This window comes from Lepidochelys kempii, chromosome 10, assembly GCF_965140265.1.
Source record: "Lepidochelys kempii isolate rLepKem1 chromosome 10, rLepKem1.hap2, whole genome shotgun sequence".
Lineage (NCBI taxonomy): Eukaryota > Metazoa > Chordata > Testudines > Cheloniidae > Lepidochelys > Lepidochelys kempii.
The window spans coordinates 27572912-27595584 of NC_133265.1; the positions used below are offsets into that span (position 1 = coordinate 27572912).

Genomic DNA, 22673 nt, shown 5'->3' on the forward strand with positions numbered 1-22673 from the left:
CAGCGCTATGAGGGAAAGACTCCAGGGGGCACTAGAGCCGACCCGATGGATGCCACGGAGGGAAAAACTTTCCAGCAGCAGTGCTTGGGGCAAGCGCACACCTACACTGGAGTGCACATGAGCAAGCACTCGAAGAAGGATAATCTTTATATACACTATATGAGATGTACTAGGTAAATACAATGAGTCAAATGCTGGTCTTAGCATGAGGCCTAAATTAGTCAGGAATCTCCACAGAGTCTTGGGCAAGAAATCCTCCTTTCACTCTGCAGAGCTACTTTATATCTGCTACAGCAGCCTTAGGGCTCCAGCATCCCTTATGGCTTCATGTGGTGGGGGATGAAAATGGCTGTAGTTGTGCAACAAACTTCCTCCCTGACCAGCTCTCAAAATGTTGTAAGTGCTGGGGAGCACAGTTCTATGCCACCACAGGGTGATAGCTTAGAATCTTAGCCTACTCCTCCATTCAGTTTTTCTGTAGTTAGGACCACAGATAACCCAACAGAGGAGTGGACAAGATTTGCCCCAATGTCTGTATAATCCACTGGCAATTGTATTATACAGAGGATATGAGCTTGTCATAAATATAAAGGGAAGGCTAACCACCTTTAAATCCCTCCTGGCCAGAGGAAAAACCCTTTCACCTGTAAAGGATTAAGAAGCTAAGATAACCTCGCTGGCACCTGACCAAAATGACCAATGAGGAGACAAGATACTTTCAAAGCTGGAGGGGAGGAGGGAGGGGGAACAAAGGGTTCTCTCTGTCTGTGTGTTGCTTTTGCTGGGACCAGAGCAGGAATGCAGGTCAGAACTCCTGTAAAGAGTTAATAAGCAATCTAGTTAGATATGTGTTAGATTCTGTTTTGTTTAAATGGCTGATAAAATAAGTTGTGCTGAATGGAATGTATTTTGTGTATTTTTGTGTCTTTTTGTAACTTAAGGTTTTGCCTAGAGAGATTCTCTATGTTTGGAATCTGATTACCCCGTAAGGTATTTACCATCCTGATTTTACAGAGGTGATTCTTTTACTTTTTCTTTAATTAAAATTCTTCTTTTAAGAACCTGATTGCTTTTTCATTGTTCTTAAGATCCAAGGGTTTGGGTCTGTGTTCACCTGCGCAAATTGGTGAGGATTTTTATCAAGCCTTCCCCAGGAAAGGGGGTGTAGGGCTTGAGGGGATTTTGGGGGGAAAGACGTTTCCAAGTGGGCTCTTTCCCAGTTATATTTGTTAGACGCTTGGTGGTGGCAGCAATAAAGTCCCGGGACAAAAGGTAAAATAGTTTGTACCTTGGGAAAGTTTTAACCTAAGCTGGTAAAAATAAGCTTAGGGGGTTTTTCATGCAGGTCCCCTCATCTGTACCCTAGAGTTCAGAGTGGGGAAGGAACCTTGACAGAGCTGTTATAGCCCCCATCTACAGAAGCTTCGTTCTTTAGCTCACGCTGTAGCAGTTCACACTTTCAGCTGTGGAGGCCCCCAGTTCAATCCCCAGTGTACAAGCAAAGAAAATGGCCATCACATCTGTAAATACTATCGTGGGGTAAGTGCATGTTCCTTTCTGAAGACAACCAGAGCTATATTAGGCCAAAAAGTAATTGCCCTGTAACTTGCACTCTCAGAGACAGAAAAAAAAATCCCAATAATTTATAAATTGGATTTATAAGGGGAGAAACCTAAAGGGAATAACTGTGATTGCAGGTTCATGGAAAAGGATGGGTACAGGAAAGTGAATTAAAGAAAATAGATGGGAAATCAAGAGACACAAGGGGAAATTCAAGAGGCAGGAAGACACATAAAAGGAAATAAAGGAGCATGGTGACAGAAAAAAAACAGAAATGAAACAAAATGACAGTGAAATAAAAGTGCAGCCCAGCAGTAAAAAAAAAAAAAAAAAAGCGAGAAAGAGAAAAGAAAGGCAGTGAACTGAAAGGAAAAAATATGCACAAAGCCTATGACAGAATAACAGAACAGAGGCATCATATGAATGCAGTTCTTTTAAAATTCATGCGGGGAGGGATCATATTCATATCTTCTTAAAACATATTTCTGATGAGTTATTAAAGAAATGCAATGTATTTACCATGTAACAATGTGGTAACCACAGTTTAACTAAGTATTCAACATTTATCATGTAAGCAAAAAGCACCTAATGTACATAACTATGCCTCATACCATGACTGCCAAGGTCAAGATACCGTTTTATCACTCTTTGTGGAGCTAATGACTCTAATGACTCTATTCTATATTGTACAATTAAACAGGTTTCACAAACAGAAAAATAGAAGAGGGCTTTTTCTTTCCCCTTGAGAGAAGAACAATGCACACTTTTTCGCAGAAGTAGCCTATGTAAATGTGTATTTTAATAAACTAGTTCTTGCATGTATAAAATATTAAATTGTTTTAGACAGGGTCTAGCAACCATATGAAACTTTAAACCTGATGGTAAAGAAGAGGGCAAGTGTGGGCAGACCCAGGGCAGTGATGGTAAAATCAATTTCAGAAGTGCTGCTTTAAAAATAATTAAATATGTTACTGTATCTGTATTATTACTGTATTATATTGACTGATATTCTTTTTGTACACAAAGGAATACAAAACATGGGTAATAAAATACTAAAGAACACTCTCCTTTCAGGTCTGGTTATGTCCACATTAAACTCTGATAATTATAAATCCATTGGAGAATTAGAATCATTAATGCACTTGTCCCCCTTCTCTCCTACACTCTATAAAAGGTAACTAATCTGTAATTACAGAATCAGCTATACATGGTTTCATTACTGAGGGCCGGATCCTATTGTCAGGGAGACTGGATGAATCTCCTGGTTATATGCGAATCTTCAAATGAGAGCAGGGAAGCAGAAACCTATCCCAGTCCTCCTCTGCCTGCAGCACAGATCTCAACATGCAGACCGGGCTTTCCATATCAACACTATTTAAATACACTATTAATCCTCAACTAATAGCAAGTTTCATGTCTAGAGGAAGATTAAGCACGTGCTTCTAGTTTAAAGGCACTTTGTTTCAGCAGCCATACACAGAACAGCCCTGTACTTATTTCTCCATCTGCAATTTCTACAAACTGTCACCCCAGCATTTTCTGGACTGCTGGTCACTCTCAGCTCCCAGTGACTGTTCAAATAATGCCAAATATCACAACAAAGCCAAATACCAGGCAACGTCTTGACTGGACCTCCCTTCCCGTACTCCCCAATCTAGTTCAGAAACTGCAACATCTAGTTGGCACTAGAACACATGCCAGTGAAATGACAAATTTGTTCTCTACTTACTTCGGTCTGTGACGTCACCTAGGATCTGCCCTATCATTTCTAGTCTGTGGCATGTAAAACACTGCTGGAAATTTGTGGGTGGATCTATTCCTGAGGTTAGCCAGGAAGTGCCTTTGGGTCACTGACTATTGCCTTACTAGTATTGCTAGAGAGGTAAAGGAAAATGGTTGAATTAAGTGACTCTCCCTAGCGGATCACAGGAAAGGACATGTCGGACAAGGAAAAATAGTAAGTGAGCCATCCATAGGTTAGACATATAAATAGTGCTATAAAAGGGAATGAGAAAGAGAGAGAGAGAGAGTGTGTGTTTCTCTCTCACACACACACACACAGGCCCAGAGGACTACTGGCGGTCCTCTACTCTGTCAGCAGCTCTTGTCAGGCCTGACATAGTCAGTACACCTAACACACTTTTGTCATAATCTATATCTAAAAGGTGTCATGTAAGGTATCATATACAAAGTGATAACATGCTGGTTCTGAAAATCATTGTATGATGTACGTATGTATAATAAACCCACAATGGACTTTATAGATATGTGCTGCAAATGTGTTCTTAACATGTATTTAGCAAGCAGTTCCTAAGCCATGCCTATTCCAGACAAAGGAATGTGTTTCCACCTAATTGAATGTGTTTCTGATGTAAATTAGGCAAGATATGGCCAAAGGCAAAGAAAAGCACATTTATATGCAAGGTAAACAGAGCCATCAGGAGAGCAAGGGAGGGAAAGATGACTATATAATCTCGATAGGGGATGGAGACTGCATCCCAAGGAAGCCCTCTTTCCTCTTGAAGCTAGGTCAGTGAATTTTATGGCATCTACCTCCCAGCAGGAGAGAGAAGCTAGACCTGGGCTTACTTTTCAAAGAACATATTTCAAAGGTTTACTGGGCTATAAAGACAGGATCTGAACATCAAGCGATTAGCAACTGAATCAACTGATTGTATACAATATTACTGTATTATAGAAGTGTATAGAGTAAGGTCATTGATGAAAGCCTGTGACACATTGGTAATTAATATCACTGTGAAATATGTGCATTAACATTACATGAGGAATTGTGAATAATCACTGATATTATGCTTTAACATCTGTGACCAAACACAGGGAAAAACAGGTTATCTCCCAGACAGGAGGGAAGGTAGCTATCTACCTGTCTCCCATGTAAATTAAGCATTACAGAATCAAAATGATGGAAGCCTTATTTACATATGAATCAGGAGGAGGATGGGAAGAGCAGCAGGAGGCCCTCCTGTCTCTTGTAACAAGGTCAATGAACTTTCGGAGATTGAAGCAGAAATAGAAAGCCATTTTGGTATCCATCACTTGGAGGATACAAGGAGCCAGAGCTCTTGGAATCACAAAATGTTGGATCCTTCAACCAAGGGGATTGAAGTCCCTAGGAATTGAGTATAGGTGAGAAACCTAATGTGCTGAAATTAAGTTTTAGTCTTAGAAGCACGTTTTTACTTTTGTTTGCTTGTAAACTTTTCTATCTTTATTCCTTATACTTGGTATCACTTAATTTTATGTCTTTTTGTTAAATAACCTGTTTTACTTTTACTATCCACTAATTCAGTGCTCTGACCTAAGTAAGAGTGTTTGTCAAACTCCGGTTAAATTAATGAGCTGCTGTGTATCATCTCTTTGAAGGAGCAACAATCTTAACTTTTGTGAGTATTCACTAGGTGGGCTGGACCCTGCAGTGAGACATCTCTGGGGAACTCGGGAGCTGGGGGTCACTGTTTTTTACCTGGAAGATAAGGTTTGGACTGGCAGAGTTTGCTAGCAAGGCGGACAAGCTAATGTTTCAGAGAGCTGTCACCCAGCTCTCACCTGCTAAGACTGAGAGGGATAACATGGTAACACTCAATTCTGGGAACCTCAGCAGATTGTCTTGGGGGTTGGTGGGGGGGAGGATGAAAAAAGAGGGGAAAGACAGCTGTTGGGGGGAGGGAAATTGGAGGTGTAACCAAGTGAAAAAACATTTTTAAAAAATGCTTGGTGGGAAAAAATGTTGTAACGTATCATGAGTCACTAAACCAATCTTTCCCCCACCCATCTGCTGTGCAACCCTGGGAAAGGGATTTCAAGTTAACAGAAATCAAGCATAAAGAGCTGGGAAGGAGAAGAGGTCGTCTTTAGGAAATCGCTGTCTCCCCAGCTTTAGGCTACAGACCTTGTTAGGTTGCATTTAATTATTGCTCCTTTGACTTACTGACCTTTCTGTTGAATTGTTGGCCTCTCACGTAGCAAGGATCTGGGATGTTCCAGGGTTTACCTGGCCTAAAAGGCCACATATATTATCCTCTGAATCCAGCCATTAAACAAAGCACTATTGCTTCTCAGGTTACATTGCAACTGTAAGTGTTGCCATGAAAAATTGCCCACTTCTGATAAAATTGTACACAAACAGCTACCACTTGCATGACAATTATTGCGGGGGGGGGGGGGGAGAGAGAGGGGGAGAAGCATCATTAGCTGAGCCTCGTGGACTACTTCCATATACAGTGAAAATGGGAGTTAATTTTCACCTCCCACCAAAAAAAAAGAGATAAGGATCAATTTTAATTAATGTTATATTGTGAAGAAGAGATGCAGAAAGGTCAAATACAATTTAAGTAGTAATTAGCTATTTCACTGTAACAAAGTCCCCTTTGAAATCTGTGCTTTGTTTATTCAGCAGAATATAGGACTCAAATGTTTTTCTCAAGACATCAGAACCCTACACATGGCAAAGCATTTGGATGTCACAGATACTTAGACTGCAGAGAGAAGAAAAAGTCAGTGAAATATGAAAAGAATTGGGAATGAGTAGAGGAGAATAGAAGGAGCAAAAAGATTTGAAATCAAGTATTGTTAGGTCTTTCACTACTGAGCCAGGGAACAGCCTTAAATTGTTTAATTGGTTGGTTTTATTTGGGAGATGAGAAACAATTCTGTGTTGACAAGGGAAGAGGGAGTCAGAAATAACTTTTTCAGGATGAAGTGGTGTTAGTAACTATGTCCCTGTCTGACAGGCAAAAAGAGTGAGCTTAACATGATTGAAAAAAGTCCTCAGAACATTTTTTAGATCATTTTGAGCTGGTAACGCTAACCAGCACACTGATCTAAAAGTTTCACCTGCCTCATAACAAGCATTGAGAGGGCTTTCCAATCATGTTAAGCTAATTTGATTGAGACAACACAATTAAAGGAAGCAGGCTCTTTTCCAACGAGACATAGTTTAATTGATAAAGCCAGCCCCTCACTTATCTTGGGCATTAACATCACTACTGTGGTACTGTCAACCCCAAACATTAAAAATATCAGAAGTCTGACTTTAAAACTCACACTATTTTAAGAATTATAAATCTGGGGCCTTTTTATTTATCTTCTGGTTTTGAGCACATTTTCAATCTTTTTTCCACACCGTAAGTGCTAGGTATTTACTGAGATGGAGGGGTTAAAACCAGAGACTTTTGTGTAATCAAAGTGATACAGAAGTTTGGGCACTAAGAGGATACTAATGGTGAGGCTTGTGACAATATCACAAAAGCTGATAACAATGCTGCTATATAGCTGCTTGCTGGTCCCCAAAAAATCCACTGACAGATGACAAATCGAAGTGCTGAGTAGAGGCAAAGCCAAATCGCTATTTCAGCATGCCCAGCAAAAAATAGGTATTGCAATTCTGGGCAACTGCACCTATATTCTGCTTCTGTGGTCCAGCAAGGGCACCCACTCTCTCAGTCGTTCAGTTCCACACTAATCACTTTCTTGTGCAGTGTAGCGTGCAGTGGTCACCCGCTTCCGGCCCAAAAGGGTTAAAAGCCAGCCCTTGGAGGGGCTGGGAGCCTTAGGCTGGGCTGATTGGGAGGCAGCCTCAGCTGTGGCCACGCCCCAAACAGACTCAGCTGGCCCTATAAAGGGGCTGCTGGGCAGAAGCTTAAGAGTCTCTAGCTTCTGAGAGGGAGGGACCTGGCTGCAGGGACCTAAGCAGAGTACTTAGATTGGTGCAGGGCTGGGGAGCTCCAGCCGGGAAAGCCCCAGGCTGCAACCTAGTATTAGGCCCAACAGGTACTGGGGTTGCAGGGGACAGCCCAAGGTTAGACAGAGGCAGCAGGTCCAAACCCAGCCTTGCCTGGGGATGATTGCTTATACTGCAGTCTACCCCAGGGCATGGGGGCTAGCTGGTGACTGGCATTAGCCTATGACTGAGGCAAGGTAGGGATAGGAGGTGGGGGTTCCCCAGGGAGCGGAGGCCCTGCAAGTGCAACACCCTAGCGTACAAGGGGGTCCGGGAAGGACATGGGGGCCCAGCATAAGCACGACACTGGCCTGCAGAGGGTGCTCCAAGGCTGGAAGTAGAGCTAATTCCCAGGACACCAGCAGAAGGGACCGCAGGGGTGAGGCCCGCATGCTTACATGCGGACACACCTCTCTCTCTCGGCCAGGGTATTTCCATACTGCACAGTACCCTGGCTACACTGTGAATACCTCAACAAGACAAACTGCCTAAGCAAGCCTATTTTACCATCTCCTCAAAGACTATAAACAGTATAATTGCCACACTGAAGTTACCAGACAGCCCATTTATTCTTAAAATGAATGCATTACAGAGAAACATATTAAAAATATCCATACCTACATGCATACTAATTTGCTTATCAGAGATCACCCTCTGACTCCAACAAGGGCTCTGGCAGGAGAAGAGTCATTCAAACCACACCAAGGGGGTTTTCTGTGCTCACAAGTTCCTAACAGCTGTTAGCTCAGACCAATCGCATCCATGAACCTGAGAGTCACTCTTTTATACAGTTTGGACCTCTGATCCTGTCCTTGTGTAGCAGGTGATCAGTAGACAGTGGGTTTCCCCTTGAGGTGCAGCTTAAAAAGGATGGGTCTTGAAACGGGTAACTTGCATTCTCCTCCTTCCAGGTATTTGCTAGGAAACCCACTCGACTAAAAGTTCCATCTTTTCTGGCCCATTGTTTTGAGAGATCTCTGAAGCTCATAACACTTCACAGGATTGACATTAGTTCTGACACCCCCTTAAGGAACAATCCCACAATAATACATAAATATTAGCATCTTTAACACAACGAACTCCTAAGATACTGAAACTTAATTCAATAAGGTTTGTCCAGGATATTGCAGAAAACTGTCATATCTGTACAATGGAATCCTCTGATTAGGGAATATAGGAAAAGGTCCAAGGCTGCTTGGGGTTGTAGAAGGCAGTCCATTTAAAGCCTTGCTTTGGCTTTTACAATTACTAGTGACCTGTTAAAAGTATTATATATTTTGGTTAACTAAGAGCTTGATTCTTACTTCCTGACACAGATAAAATCTCCAGTGACACCACTGAGATTTTTGCCTGCATAATCTGCATAAAAACTGAGCCCCAAAAGGGTACGGAGGTTTTTTCAAAAGTCTGCTGCTGTCAAACTTGTGAGGATGCAATTGTACAACATATGCTGACATATCCAGTCCTACAAGTGATGAGATGTTACTATGTTACTGCTATTCTTTAGCATAAGCAAGGAAATATACATGAGGGCTTAGTTACAAAGTTTACATACAGTATTCTCAGCAAGGAAGCCCCTCAGAAGTAATGAATAGTATGATCCCAAGCTGTTACAGTGGCTTCCCATACTAGCATGATATTATGTTATCCATTTGTGATGGCAGTTTTGATCTCTCCACTGTTCCGTAGATACGGATTTTGACTACTTTGCTTGGGTGAAAAATGCTTGGAGGGTTGAAACAGGCATACCTCGGAACATTTTGTTTAAGTTGCAGTTGGGACTGGATAGAATACATAATACGATTCAACCAGCCCACCCTGCTGGTACAACAGCCATTGTCAGCAGGATATGATTTAGATGAAATAAACATTGTTGTAACAGCTCTCAAAGTATTATTATATATCCAGTATGCTGTTGGCTAAGATGTCTGGATATGGACAACAAAGTGTGGAATTGATATAGCAATGCCAAAATGATATTTTGCCTAAACTTAGCATTCATTGATAGCAGATATAAAATAATTCAATACATTTTTCAAATCATTGGGAAATCAGATCTATAAGATGCAGCTTCATTCTAGAAGCCCAAGTGTTCAAATATCATGTAGAATTATTTTTCCCTATGGGGAAGCACAGTCCTCTGAATAGCCCTTTTTGGAGAATAGACACAGTTACCTTCTGCTCCAAGTGTCTTCCAAATAGGGAGAATACAAATATGAGCCACGATAGGCTTACTTTTAATTCTGTCCATTTGCAGTCCACAAGAGGGGGCATGAAGTCAGAAGATATGTTCAAGATCTGCTGCCAATAAAATAGTGGGCTAGCATCAGAAGCACAAGCAGAATATCCATCCAGTGAAAAGTTGGTCCAATCTCAACTACAAATATACTCTTGTAGCTCAGAGGGAAGCACTGAGTGACTTCTAAAAGCCACCTATCCTTTCTTCCTTCTGATGGCCTTTTAATGCAGTCAGCCTCAAGAATAATGTATATAGGCAAAGCTGCAAACAGAAGGAATAGATTACAGGCCCAATTTCCCCTTAATATCTCTTCCTCCATGACATTCTGGTCCACTGTAAGAACATAAAAAACCTGCCTCACAGAGGTACCAGTGGGCACCCCAAACTCAAGCAGCAGATTGCTTTCTGGTGAATAGGAAATGGAGCCTCCCAGGAAGGGACATGAGATGGATGCCCTCAGGAGATGAATAGACAAAGAAGAATTAAACAACCTGTTCCCCTCCTCCTCCCCCCCCGCCCAATAGAAATAAAAAACCTGCCTCACAGAGGTACCAGTGGGCACCCCAAACTCAAGCAGCAGATTGCTTTCCGGTGAATAGGAAATGGAGCCTCCCAGGAAGGGACATGAGATGGATGCCCTCAGGAGATGAACAGACAAAGAAGAATTAAACAACCTGTTCCCCTCCTCCCCTCCCGCCCCAAAGAAATAGAACACCCCACAGAAAAAACAGAGCATGGTAGTACCGATCTCTGTATTTAATTCATTCATTTATCTGTATTTAGCTAAAGCAATACCACAGAAGGTTTATGTTGCCCATAATTTTAAAAACACAATATGAAACCCACAAACACACCAGAGATCCCTGACATCTCTGCTGCCACAAATGAGTGAAACATACTGTGAATTAAATCAGTCTCCCCCCACCTCTCAAAAGATCCTTAGCTCTCCCAAATTCCTGCTCCAACAGTTGGGCTTTGCAATGTGCCTGGAAGATCAACAAGTCTGGACTATTTAAGACAAAGAGGGGGAATGAAACCACTAAAGTTTGGAAACAACTGGTCCACATACATCTCTAAGCATAGCACAAACCTTATTAACTGAAGGTACAAACTATATGAATTGCTTCACCCACCAATAAAATACAGCTACCTCTAGGGTGAAACAGGATAAGTGTAACAGCAAACAGCACTATACAGTACATCAGTTTAGGTCAGAAGGGAAAAATACTATATCCAACTAACACAGCAGGAATTTAGGTAGCCAAAAATGCAATTACCTAAGTTGCAATCTGGCCACAGCACTGAGGTTAATGTTCTCTCTCTTGTGAAAAGTGCTATGTCCTCTTTAATGATCGCAGGAGGTCAGGACCTCTGCATTACATCTCATCTGAAAACTCCAACAGCACAGTATCCCCTAATACCATGCTGAGTATTGATTCTGAGAACTGATGCAGTGGGGAAAGTGCCATGCACTGAATCACCAACACTGCTTCCTGAAGCACCTGCATTTTCCATAGAGGTCTCCTATCCAAGTACAGATCTGATCAAATGCTGCTTAGCTTGTGAAATCTGATGAGATCACAGCCCAAGGTAAAATGGTTGTAGAATGACAACTTGGTTTCATTAATGCAGAATCAAATTAATTTTGCAGCAGTGTGTTTCTTTCTTTCTCTCTCTCTCTCTCTCTCACACACACACACACACTAAAAAAAAAATCTTCACGCTTGTGACGGGTTCAGTCACACAGACCCCCTTGGGACAGGCATCTGACGTGACTGAATTCTGAGCCCATTTTCCCTGCCAGCTTGGGACTCCAGAACCCTGCCTTGCTGAGCCAGACAAGCTAGCCTGCTGCAACACAAACCCAGGTCTGGTCCACGCCCCCAAAGCTGCAGACTTTAACCAAAAACTGCTCAGACACAGATTCTCCTGCCTCTTTGGAGAAGGCTCTCAATTCAGGCATGTGTTTGAGGTTTTGGCAAGGAAAGGGTGCACTGCAACCATGCCTGCCCTTGGCCCCTCCCTCTGGCATCTCTTTGTGTTGGACCCCACCTGCTTGTGAAGTTTCCCAAATGCAAAGTTTTTTTTCCTCCTGCCTTGAAGAGACAGTTTTATCTCTTACAAGCGTAGCAGGAACAACATCTTTTAATGGAGTGTTTTGGATTGGTAAGATCCCCTTGGTCACCCCACTCTCTGTTCCCAAAAGGTCAGTTGGGTGGACTCTCCCCTCAAGGAGATTTGACCCTCAGTCTTCCCTTAAAACCTGATTCCCAGGTGAGGGGTCTGGCATTTCAGATGAAGATCCTTCCCCCTCCTCCTGGGGAAAAACCTTCCTACAAAAGGTGGGCAGACCCTCCAGTTCCCCCATACCTTCCATCTGGACTTCCTTCTCTGGGCTCCCCTCTGAGGCAGACACCCCTGTGTCCCACAAAAGGGAAGGTGACCCTGATCCAGCTGTGGGCTCACAGCTACCAGCTATGACAGACCCTTCACTGGCCAACAAAATCCCCCCTTTCACTCAGGCTGGGCTTGCTTCCAGCTACAGAGCCCTTGAGGTCTGTTCCCATGGCAGCAGTCATCAGGACCCCAACTTCCATCTCTGGGATACATGTATCTGTGCACCCTAGGGTCAGGCCTGTCCCCCGTTGAACTACAACTTCCTGGCAGTCAGCAGCTGGGAAGGCCTCCCTGTTACAAGGTGGACCATCCCCCTCCCCCAGGGAGATGATCACAGGACAGGAGCTGGCTATATCCAGCCCTTCCCACAGGGACTTGCCTTGAGCCCTGGGGCTACAAGAACTGGTTATGACCATCCCTGCCCCCAACGGCCCATTTTCCACTGGTAACAAGGAATGAGAGAGACAGTTTCCTATTTCCCCAGCAGCACATGTGACTTTACCCTCCCCTCTGGGGTTTTCAGCACAAGATTCCTTCTTCTGCTAACAAAGCCTGGGACAGATTCTGCCACATCAAAAAAAAAAAAAACCATTCCCCAGTAGGAACGGTGCAAAATTGCGTGCCACCGCTACAACAGTTAGTTCAGCCTGCAAATCACCAATTTCTATGAGTACCTTAGCTAAAGGTGTAAGGACTTTGTAACCTCCCACCAATTCTAACTCTGCCATTTTTCCTAGTAACAAATCCTTCCCATGGATCAGGTCCATTCTGACCACAGAAGTCTCTGCACCAGTATCCCTCCAACCTTGGAGCACTTTGCCATTAAACTTAACAGCATGCATATGCTCACTGCTTGGTTGTGTAGAAGCAACCTTTATAAATCCTGTGTGAAAAGAAAAGGAGTACTTGTGGCACCTTAGAGACTAACAAATTTATTTGAGCATAAGCTTTCGTGAGCTACAGCTCACTTCATCGGATGCATTCAGTGGAAAATACAGTGGGGAGATTTATATACACAGAGAACATGAAACAATGGGAGTTACCATACACACTGTAACAAGAGTGATCACTTAAGGTGAGCTGTTATCTGCAAGGGGGGGGGAACCTTTTGAAGTGATAATCAAGGTGGGCCATTTCCAGCAGTTGACAAGAACGACAGAGGAACAGTGGGAGGTGGAATAAACATGGGGAAATAGTTTTACTTTGTGTAATGACCCATCCACTCCCAGTCTCTATTCAAGCCTAAGTTATTTGTATCCAGTTTGCAAATTAATTCCAATTCAGCAGTCTCTCGTTGGAGTCTGTTTTGGAAGTTTTTTTGTTGAAGAATTGCAACTTTTAGGTCTGTAATCGAGTGACCAAAGAGATTGAAGTGTTCTCCAACTGGTTTTTGAATGTTATAATTCTTGACATCTGATTTGTGTCCATTTATTCTTTTACGTAGAGACTGTCCAGTTTGACCAATGTACATGGCAGAGGGGCATTGCTGGCACACGATGGCATATATCACATTGGTAGATGTGCAGGTGAACGAGCCTCTGATAGTGTGGCTGATGTGATTAGGCCCTATGATGGTGTCCCCTGAATAGATATGTGGACACTGTTGGCAAAGCGCTTTGTTTCAAGGATAGGTTCCTGGGTTAGTGGTTCTGTTGTGTGGGGTGTGGTTGCTGGTGAGTATTTGCTTCAGGTTGGGGGGCAGTTGGAGAACACTTCCATCTCTTTGGTCACTCGATTACGGACCTAAAAGTTGCAATTCTTCAAAAAAAAAAAAAAACTTCCAAAACAGACTCCAACGAGAGACTGCTGAATTGGAATTAATTTGCAAACTGGATACAATTAACTTAGGCTTGAATAGAGACTGGGAGTGGATGGGTCATTACACAAAGTAAAACTATTTCCCCATTTTTATTCCACCCCCCACCGTTCCTCAGACATTCTTGTCAACTGCTGGAAATGGCCCACCTTGATTATCACTACAAAAGGTCCCCTCCACCCCGCTCTCCCGCTGGTAATAGCTCACCTTAAGTGATCACTCTCGTTACAGTGTGTATGGTAACACCCATTGTTTCATGTTCTCTATGTATATAAATCTGTAGCTCACGAAAGCTTATGCTCAAATAAATTTGTTAGTCTCTAAGGTGCCACAAGTCCTCCTTTTCTTTTTGCGGATCCAGACTAACACGGCTGCTACTCTGAAACCTGTGTGGTAAGTAGTAGTAGCCTGGGCTAAACCCTGTGCTCTGAGATGCAGCAGCTTCAGGTGTTACCTGGTGCCTGTTTCCACTCAGCCAAGGCCATTTATTCCTCAGGTGCTCAGTGGACTTACAATGGTAGCACCACCTTCTGGGCTCCTCCGCTTGTACAGGAGACTGGGGACGAGTAACAGGGGAATGGGAAGGTGAACGCCCAGCCTCCTTTTATCCAGGGGTAAAACGGTGATTCTGCTTTCCCCCAACCCTGCACCCCTCGGCCAGGGGTTTATGTTTAATTGCAGCTTGAGATTGCTCATAAGAGTCTGCAAATCCAGCTAATTCACCCACTGCAGCCACCTTTTTGTCCCACAAATACTGTTTTACATCATCACTGCACATATTCAGGAACTGTTCCTGAGTAACCAAATCACACATTCCTTCAAGGCTCGTAATGTGTTTTTTCCCTCACCCACTTGTCTAACAAATCTCTCATTTCATTTACATAGGCCACATTACTTAATCCCCTCTTAAGACTCCTAAATTTTACCTTGTAGGTTTCAGGTGTAATCTGGAACTGTTTCAAAACCAGTTCCTTAAATTTACCATAGTTTGACGCATCAGCAATAGGCATCTTATTCAATATATCCAGAGCTCTCCCAGTCAATTTTGCAACCAAGTGTGCAGCCCTTTGTCTGGCTGCTTCTGCCTCCATGGTTTCCCTGGCCGCAGCTGCTTCTTTGAGCCTCATTTCTGCCTGCCACATTTGAAACTCGCGGTCCTTTGCCTTCTCTTCCGCTTCCAATCTGGCCAGCTCTAGTTTTGTAACTGCCTCACTGGTAGTCATTTTCCTGCTTTCTTGTGTTTATTTTCCGCACCCAAAACAAACAAACAAACAGAAAATAACAAACCAATAACCACTTTATCTGCTCTCCAGCCACGACCCTTAAAATTCACTTAAAATCACTACCAGTGTCTCAAAGCAATCAGTTGTGCACAGATCCTGTTAGACTATGCCTCTGTGACAGGTTTGGTCACATAGACCCCCTTGGGACTATCACCTGACGTGCTGAAATTACCTCTGAGCCTGTTTTCCTTCCAGCCTGGGACTCCAAAACCCTGCCTTGTTGAATCAGACACGCTAGCCTGCTGAAACACAGACTCAGGTCTGGTCCATGCCCCCAAAGCTGCAGACTTTAACCAAAAACTGCTCAGCAGGTCACCTATCTCCAGAACCCAGACACCCAGTTCCCAATGGGATCCAAGCCCCAAATAAATCTGTTTTACTCAGCTCACTTTGGCACAAGGGGGAATCTTTTGTCTTTCTGGGTCCCCACCCCTCCTTCTAAATGAAAAAGCACCAGGTTTAAGATGGATTCCAGTATCAGGTGACATGGTCACGTCCTGTGAGACCCCAGGCTCCATCCTTCCAGGGCTGGCCTGCATGCACCCCCAGGAAGGCTTGCAAGTAAACAGACTATTTACAACCAGTTGTCCTAGTCAATGGGAGCTATCGAGATTCTAAACCACCATCAATTGCCCACACTTTGCATAATTACAGTTGGCCCTCAGAGTTATGCTTTATATTTCTAGCTTCAGATACAAGAATGATACATGCATACAGATAGGATGAACACACTCAGAAGATTATATGCTTTGTAATGATACCTTACAAGAGACCTTTTGCATAAAGCATATTCCAATCACATTATATTCAGACTCATAAGCACATTTCCATAAAACATCATGGAGTGCAGCGTCACAACGCTTACCTTGCTATGGTATACATTTCTACTGAGACATTCCCGATATTTAGAATGAGAAATATTGCGGAACTCCAGTAAACATAACACATTTAAGCAGTAAATGATTTTACTAGTGTCCACTGTATCACACAGGCAGAATTAGATCCAGATTATGCCCTTAGATGACTACCACCAAAGTCAATCCAAGCCATGCAAATGGACCCACGAGCACTTTGGCCCAACAAATATGACTCATAGAGTGTGATCCACCTCTCCAAGAATAGAATTTGTTTGCCCATATAAACAAAACAAAACAAAAAATATGGATTGGGTGGCTAACCCGAGCCTCCACCAGCATTGCAACATCCACACAATTCTTTTTAACATGCGTACATGAGCTGTAGCTGACCTGGCCTGGGAGGCTTGCTCCGAACTGAAATGTAGATATACACTCTGGTAGCTGTCTTCCTCTAATTGAGCTGCAGCCTTTTATCCCAACTGTGGTTAATCGGTCTGTTAGTCACAGCTAGTCAGGTAAATAACCCATTTATTAACCCCTTCCTGGTGGCTACAGCGTAGGGTGTATACACCCCATCATATGGGAAAATATACTTTTTGGCCCAATCCTGTGACCCATAGTCCCATGAGTATGCCAACTGAAGCCAGTGGGACTATGCTCAGTAAGTAAGGCCCATTTGTATGAATGATCACTGCAAGATTAGGCTCCCTGAAATGAGTTAAAACTTCTGAATTACAAAGTGGAAATTCAAGCAAGAAGCCAGGAAGACCTGACTGGCCCCTGCTTAGGAATGTGTCTCTGAAAAATTTGCTAATTTTCTTGTGCTCAGGAAATTATTATTTCTTTGCTAACAAGGAATCTGAGATGAGAACCAAGAGGGATTTCCACTGTGCTAAGCCTCACTGGCAACCAGAAAAAAAATATATAAACTGCTCAGAATTAAAAACTATGTTTAAGGAAAACAGCATCCCTGTCTGACATGGCAGGTCTGATCAACTCATCAACAAGGACAATTTCAAGGCTGCCAAAACTAGTTTAGGAGTCTGCTAGAAAGTCAGGAGCAACCAGTGAAGGAAAATCACCAGTGCATTACCATCTGCGTTCTTTGACTGAAACTCTAAGAGGGAAGAGTATAAGGAGGTGGGGCACAATATTTAGGGACTAAAAAATGCAGGAGCAGGGGGAGAGGAGGAAAGGATCCATTAACGTAAAACTCATGGCAAAAAAGACTGTATTTTTATAAAAGAAAAAAAAAATAAAAAGTGTAGTATTTGTCTGAATCTAAACGATACAGGAAATGTTACATATCTCCTAAGGCAGGAGTCACTGATATCCTGCACCTTATGTAGTCACTTACACCATTCTGGCTTGGTAGCATTTTATACTCACTTTACAACTGGTGTAAATGACTCCACAAGGTGCAGGGCAACATTAAATAAGGCCCCTAGAGTTTATCCATTAATGGACCAAGCCTTTAAACTTACTGTTGCACTAGTGCTTAGAATCACATATATGGAAATTTCAAATCTGGAGTAAAGTTGATGGGTGAAATCCTGGCCCATTTAAGTCAATGGGAGTGTTGCCATGGGAGTGGGGACAGGATTTTACACAATTTTCTGATAAAATGACCCAAAATAAATTTCACTGTCCTACATCAAATACTAACAATATTAACATTATTATATTTGGGGCTGTACAAGACACAAAGTGAAGTCAGCCCCAGCCCCAAAGGTTGAGGCTCTGGTAGACAAAAAGAGAGAAGGTTTGATGCACTGAGAAAGCCATCAGGACAACTAATTTAGAGAGAATGTTTTTAAGTTTGGTATGGATCACTTCTTGCAGGGGTGATAGAAGGCATTTCTTTTCAGCAGTTTCAAAAATCCCCACGGAATCTTTCTGATATTTTATTAACATTGTTTTCAGTTGTAATAGTCATTTTTCATTACACTAACATACTTCTTAAATTTACAGTCAGATCCACAGCCTTAAATACACAGTTGTGCATACGGATTATTACCATCATTTCAAATACTGGCTTCTCTCCAATCGCTGTTTTACTAAACCTCTCATTTTTATCAATAGGACTCCTTTGTGAATAGCCAGCCTCGTCAATTTTTCAAACAGGTCTCATGTCAGATTGCACATTACACAACTGAACATCTGAGAGCTACCTAAAAATATCTGAAAGCTACCAACCAAAAGCTCCAGTGGACAACCAGATTACTCCTGGAATTTAGAAAGTCCGGAAATTCACTACCCCAATATTTTGCTGGTAGCTAAGGCATCTTTTCCTTCAGACGTGAACATCACTTTGAGTTACAGTGCTGACGTTGTATTAATTTGTAATGTTACATTTTCTGATTAAAAACAACATGTACTGTTAGACACCAATCCACAAAGTGATGCATACAGGTGGATCCTAAAGCCCTCACAAACCCCACTGAAATCACTGGGGTTCTGCCTGGGTGCAACGTTTCATCTGCTTGTATCTTTTTGCATGATGTTTATACTGTGTTCACAAATACAATGGAAAGCCATAAAGTGCTAACAATTTATAAGGTAGATCATAACAGTTTATAGAAGCTGATACCCATAACAAATTTGAACAAAAGATTTGACTGGAAATTTGTGGGAGATTTTTAAGCAATTAAGTAACGTTGAGGCTCAGTTGAATAGTGGAGAGCCTTAGAGAATTCACTTCTTGTAAATCTCTATTTGTACTATATCAAATATAAAATGCCATATGTTGTCAATTGATTACAGTTTTGACTTTGTCTACAAATTGTTGGATGATATTATTTTTACAGGTTTCTAAATGAAATCCAAATTACACTAAAAAGATAGTGTAGGCAACAAGCCAGCTTGGATATGGGACGGCCTACATTTCCAAATAAATTTTTTCCATCTCTAATTTCTAAGATCCGATGTAAGTGCAACAAGACAATTCACATTAAATAGCATTTGTATTAAGTATTAAATAGGGCCAGATTTGCCACCCTTAAAAAATAACAATGATTACAATATAATTAAGTTAATCTTTCTCTATGGAGGTATTGTGCCAACAACATTCACTGTTACACTACATTTTAGATGGGGATTTCAGAAAAAAAGAGGTAGCTCTTCAAAAAGATTAAGTCAAAAGCAAGGAAATTAAAATATTTACACTCAATAAAGTGGAACCTGGACATTTGTAGGACTAAGAGAACTAGGAAAAGCAGATAGCCGAAGGCATAAAAAGGAATAACATTTCTATTATTGTATCAGAAGGAGGAAACGTGCAAAGGAACAACTGCATCTGCTGGAACACCAGATTCAAGGGAGTAATTGAGGAATATAAGGCCATTGAAGACAAACTAAATGATTTCTTTTCATCACTCTTTTCCACAGAGGATGTTGAGGAAATACCTACTCCAGTTCTGTGCTCTTTCCTACCAAAAACAATGAGATTGTCAGACTGAGGTGATAATAAATGAGGCAGTCAAACACACTTAAAAAGCCACAGGTCACCAGAGGTGAAATCTTGGCCCCAATAATGTCAATAGGAAGTTTTCCAGGGACTTCAGTACAGCCAGGATTTCATCCTAGGACTGAATGGTATAAATCCAGGAATTCCAAAGAAACAAACATGAAGGGATTGAGCTGGATGTCACTGTGATCAGCCCAACGTGTAGTAGTGATCAAAACAGCAAACAAAATGGTATGCTATTTAATGAATGGGATCGAAATAACAGAAGACATTATACTAGTATATGAACAGCTTAGTGAAGAAGTGAAAAAAAGGTCACATTACAGAGGTATATAAATTAATTAATGGAATAGAGAAAGTAAATAACATGTTCCTAGTTAATTTTTCCCATAATATAAGAACAAGCAGACGTTTTGGTAGCTTTGAATTTCATTAATTTAAAACTGTAACAGGAAACATTTATTAAACAAACCCTAAAACTGGAATTAAGTATCACAATACCTTTGAGTCCAGAGGTTTAGTATGATTCCCAAAAGAACAAGACATTAATGAGAACATCCACAGTTATAATAAATAGGACAAAAACTTTTGTGTTTGGAAAGGATATAGCTTCTAATACTCTGGGCCACAAGGTGGCTTCTTATTGAGGAGATTGGGAAGAAAGTTCTCACATGAGTAGGTTTTCATAATTGTCCATGACACTGTATTTTGTATCTTCCGGAGAAGCGTCTAATATTGGTGAATGTCAGAAAGAATACAGCAGTGAACTAGGTAGATCAGTAGTCTGCTGTGTTATGGCAAGTCCTCTGTTCCTGTACATAGTATATAGAACGTATTATACACTGTGCATACTCATTCTAAATGGTATTATTTTCCATTCTCACTAATATTTAGGTAATGGTAGAAGTAACATGGTAAGGTGCTTAAATACCCTCAGAACAACCCATTGATTGGTGTCTCTGTGTAATGCTTGGAGGCATACAGGAAGGGCATCAGTGGCACATTTTTAGAGCATCTCTGGATGCTGCTGAGAAGCATTTGTTTTAATTTCTGAACGAGACATTTTCTAATCTTCCTACAACCAGGGGAAGTGTAGCAGCATCAGCTATTATGAAAGGATAACATGGTCTGAGGCAGAAATATTTAAAGGAACTGCGCCCTTCACAAAAAAATACGGTGGAAAAAACCCAAGCCTTCTATTTCAGATTCAAGGGATAGCCCTCAAACCAGGGCCTTAATAAACCAATCTTTAGATTTCAGCCAGTATTTTCAAAAGTGAATAATGATTTTGAGAGTCTCAGTTTTTGGTTGTTTGCCTTGGGAGACACCTTTAAAGTGTCTGATTTTCAGAGGGTGCGAGCTCAGCATCAAATATTGGTCACTCCTTGACTTAGATCCCTTAAGACACTTATACATTAGTTTTAAAAAAAGTTGTCAAGAAAGACAGAAATTTGAAAAATGGATTCCCTTTTTCAGTTCTTAATAGTTCCACAAATAGACACCAATTTTTATTTATGTTAACATCTAAGCCTAACATTTATTTGCATACTATTACTTAGAGTAATCACGATTTGTAATTTGCTGTTTGCACGCACTGGGTGGCTAAGCCACATGGTGTTGTTTCTGTTCCATTGTCTGATGATTTCCAAACCCACAAAAAGCTTTCAAGATGGCTGCACAAGCACTTTTGTTGCAGATACTCATGATGAATATTCACATGAAAATACATATTTGCATGAGTATTTGCAACACTATCCCTTTTCCGAATATTCTTGAGAATAAAGTTGTATTCAAATAAACCTTTGCGAAAAGTGAATAAGAAGGGTTCAGGAATATCAGTAAAACAAATTCACTGTTTTCCTTCAAATGAATGTTGTGCCCAGCTCTAAACAGGTTAAATCTTATAAAACCATTTAAATATTTGTTCTTCATATATAATTTTGCATGTTTGGATATTCAAAAAGGAACAGAATTTTGAAAACAAGTGCCACCAGATACTACTCCACCGGCTGGCTTGATGAGAGGCACCACAAGTGGAAGTATAATACCCTCAAAGTTCAAAGAAAAAAGACTGAACCTATTTTGGACCCTATATTGTTTTGAATAACCATAAATAAAATCCAAGTTTAGAACCATTAGATGCAACATAAGAAAGAGCTTTATCAATACACATTTTTATAACTTGAGATATACATCTTCAAAAATATAAGAAACCTGAACTTACTGTGGCTGTGCCGGAGACAGTTTGTGCATTTGTGTCAGCTGCACTCTGTTCAGTGTGTGTCTGAGCAGGAGGGTACATGTTTAACGTGTGCTCTGGAACTGTGGTCTGGCCTGTGTAGTCTGGAGCTGGATGGGGGTGTGGGGCTGTGTATTCTGCCGGGATCCCATTCTGTGGTGGAGCGAACTGAGCTGATGCATAAGGCTGTGCCATTGTGTCAGGAGGTGCTGTAGCTTCCTGATTACCCTGTAAAGTAAAGAAAAAATAATTTAGAAAATAAAGAGGATATTCTCCAAGATTTCTAAATGGATGTTTGTTTCCCCTGGAGAGTGTATCCCATCTGATTTAATTCCCTCCTCTGCCACTCCCTATTACATTTCTGACTTTAGAGAAGCAAAATGTAGTTTTCTACATGGGCCTTTTTTAAATTTGATTGTTAACACCAGGTAAGACTACATGAACTGAAACCCCTAGTGTATATACAGTCAAAGGAACAGATAGTTTAGCTAAAACAAAATTAATGTAGCCAATATGTTTTTACTAAAACCAGCAGTTAAGAAGGAAAAGTTATAGTAAATAATTCCACTCATTCCAAAAGTTACAAAACACTGATGGCATTGAAAGAGGCTTGGTATATTTATCGCCTAGTGCATTCTTCCTCATGGTTTTCTAGATTTCTGAAAAGATGCAGCCAAATGAGAGTTTGAAAATAGATGATCCACTGTGCTCAGTTTTAAATATTTGTACTAAAATGCTACTCTCTCAGATGTTCATCACTCATTTAATGTGTAATCTATTAAGTAAAAGTTCATCCTTTCAGTTGTAGAGCACAAATGCAATGGGATGATTAGATTCAAGCTTAGAAACACAAAATAAAAAATATGGGACTAGAAATACATCAGTTTAAAATCCATTTGAGAAAAACATTAAAAATACTTTACACTGTAATGTGTCAGAAAATTTTAAAGGAAGAACTCAAAATGCCTTATCATTTTGCTAGGAATAATTTTACATTTATGTATTAAAAATAAACCTTTACAATTAAAAGACCAAATGGCAGCATCTATATCTTGTATGGACAATTAGATCTAGCT

General features: G+C 41.3%; 1 protein-coding gene across 32 annotated transcripts in view; it reads right to left on the reverse strand.

Moving 5' to 3' along the window:
• RBFOX1 (RNA binding fox-1 homolog 1) overlaps window positions 1–22673 on the reverse strand; it is a 2436731-nt gene that overhangs the window by 183470 nt on the left and 2230588 nt on the right. For all 32 annotated transcript variants that reach the window (XM_073362506.1, XM_073362502.1, XM_073362531.1 and 29 more), the window contains one exon: window positions 21583–21825. In XM_073362506.1, coding sequence (XP_073218607.1) covers window positions 21583–21825 — 243 coding nt within the window. The remainder of the gene's footprint in view (window positions 1–21582; window positions 21826–22673) is intronic.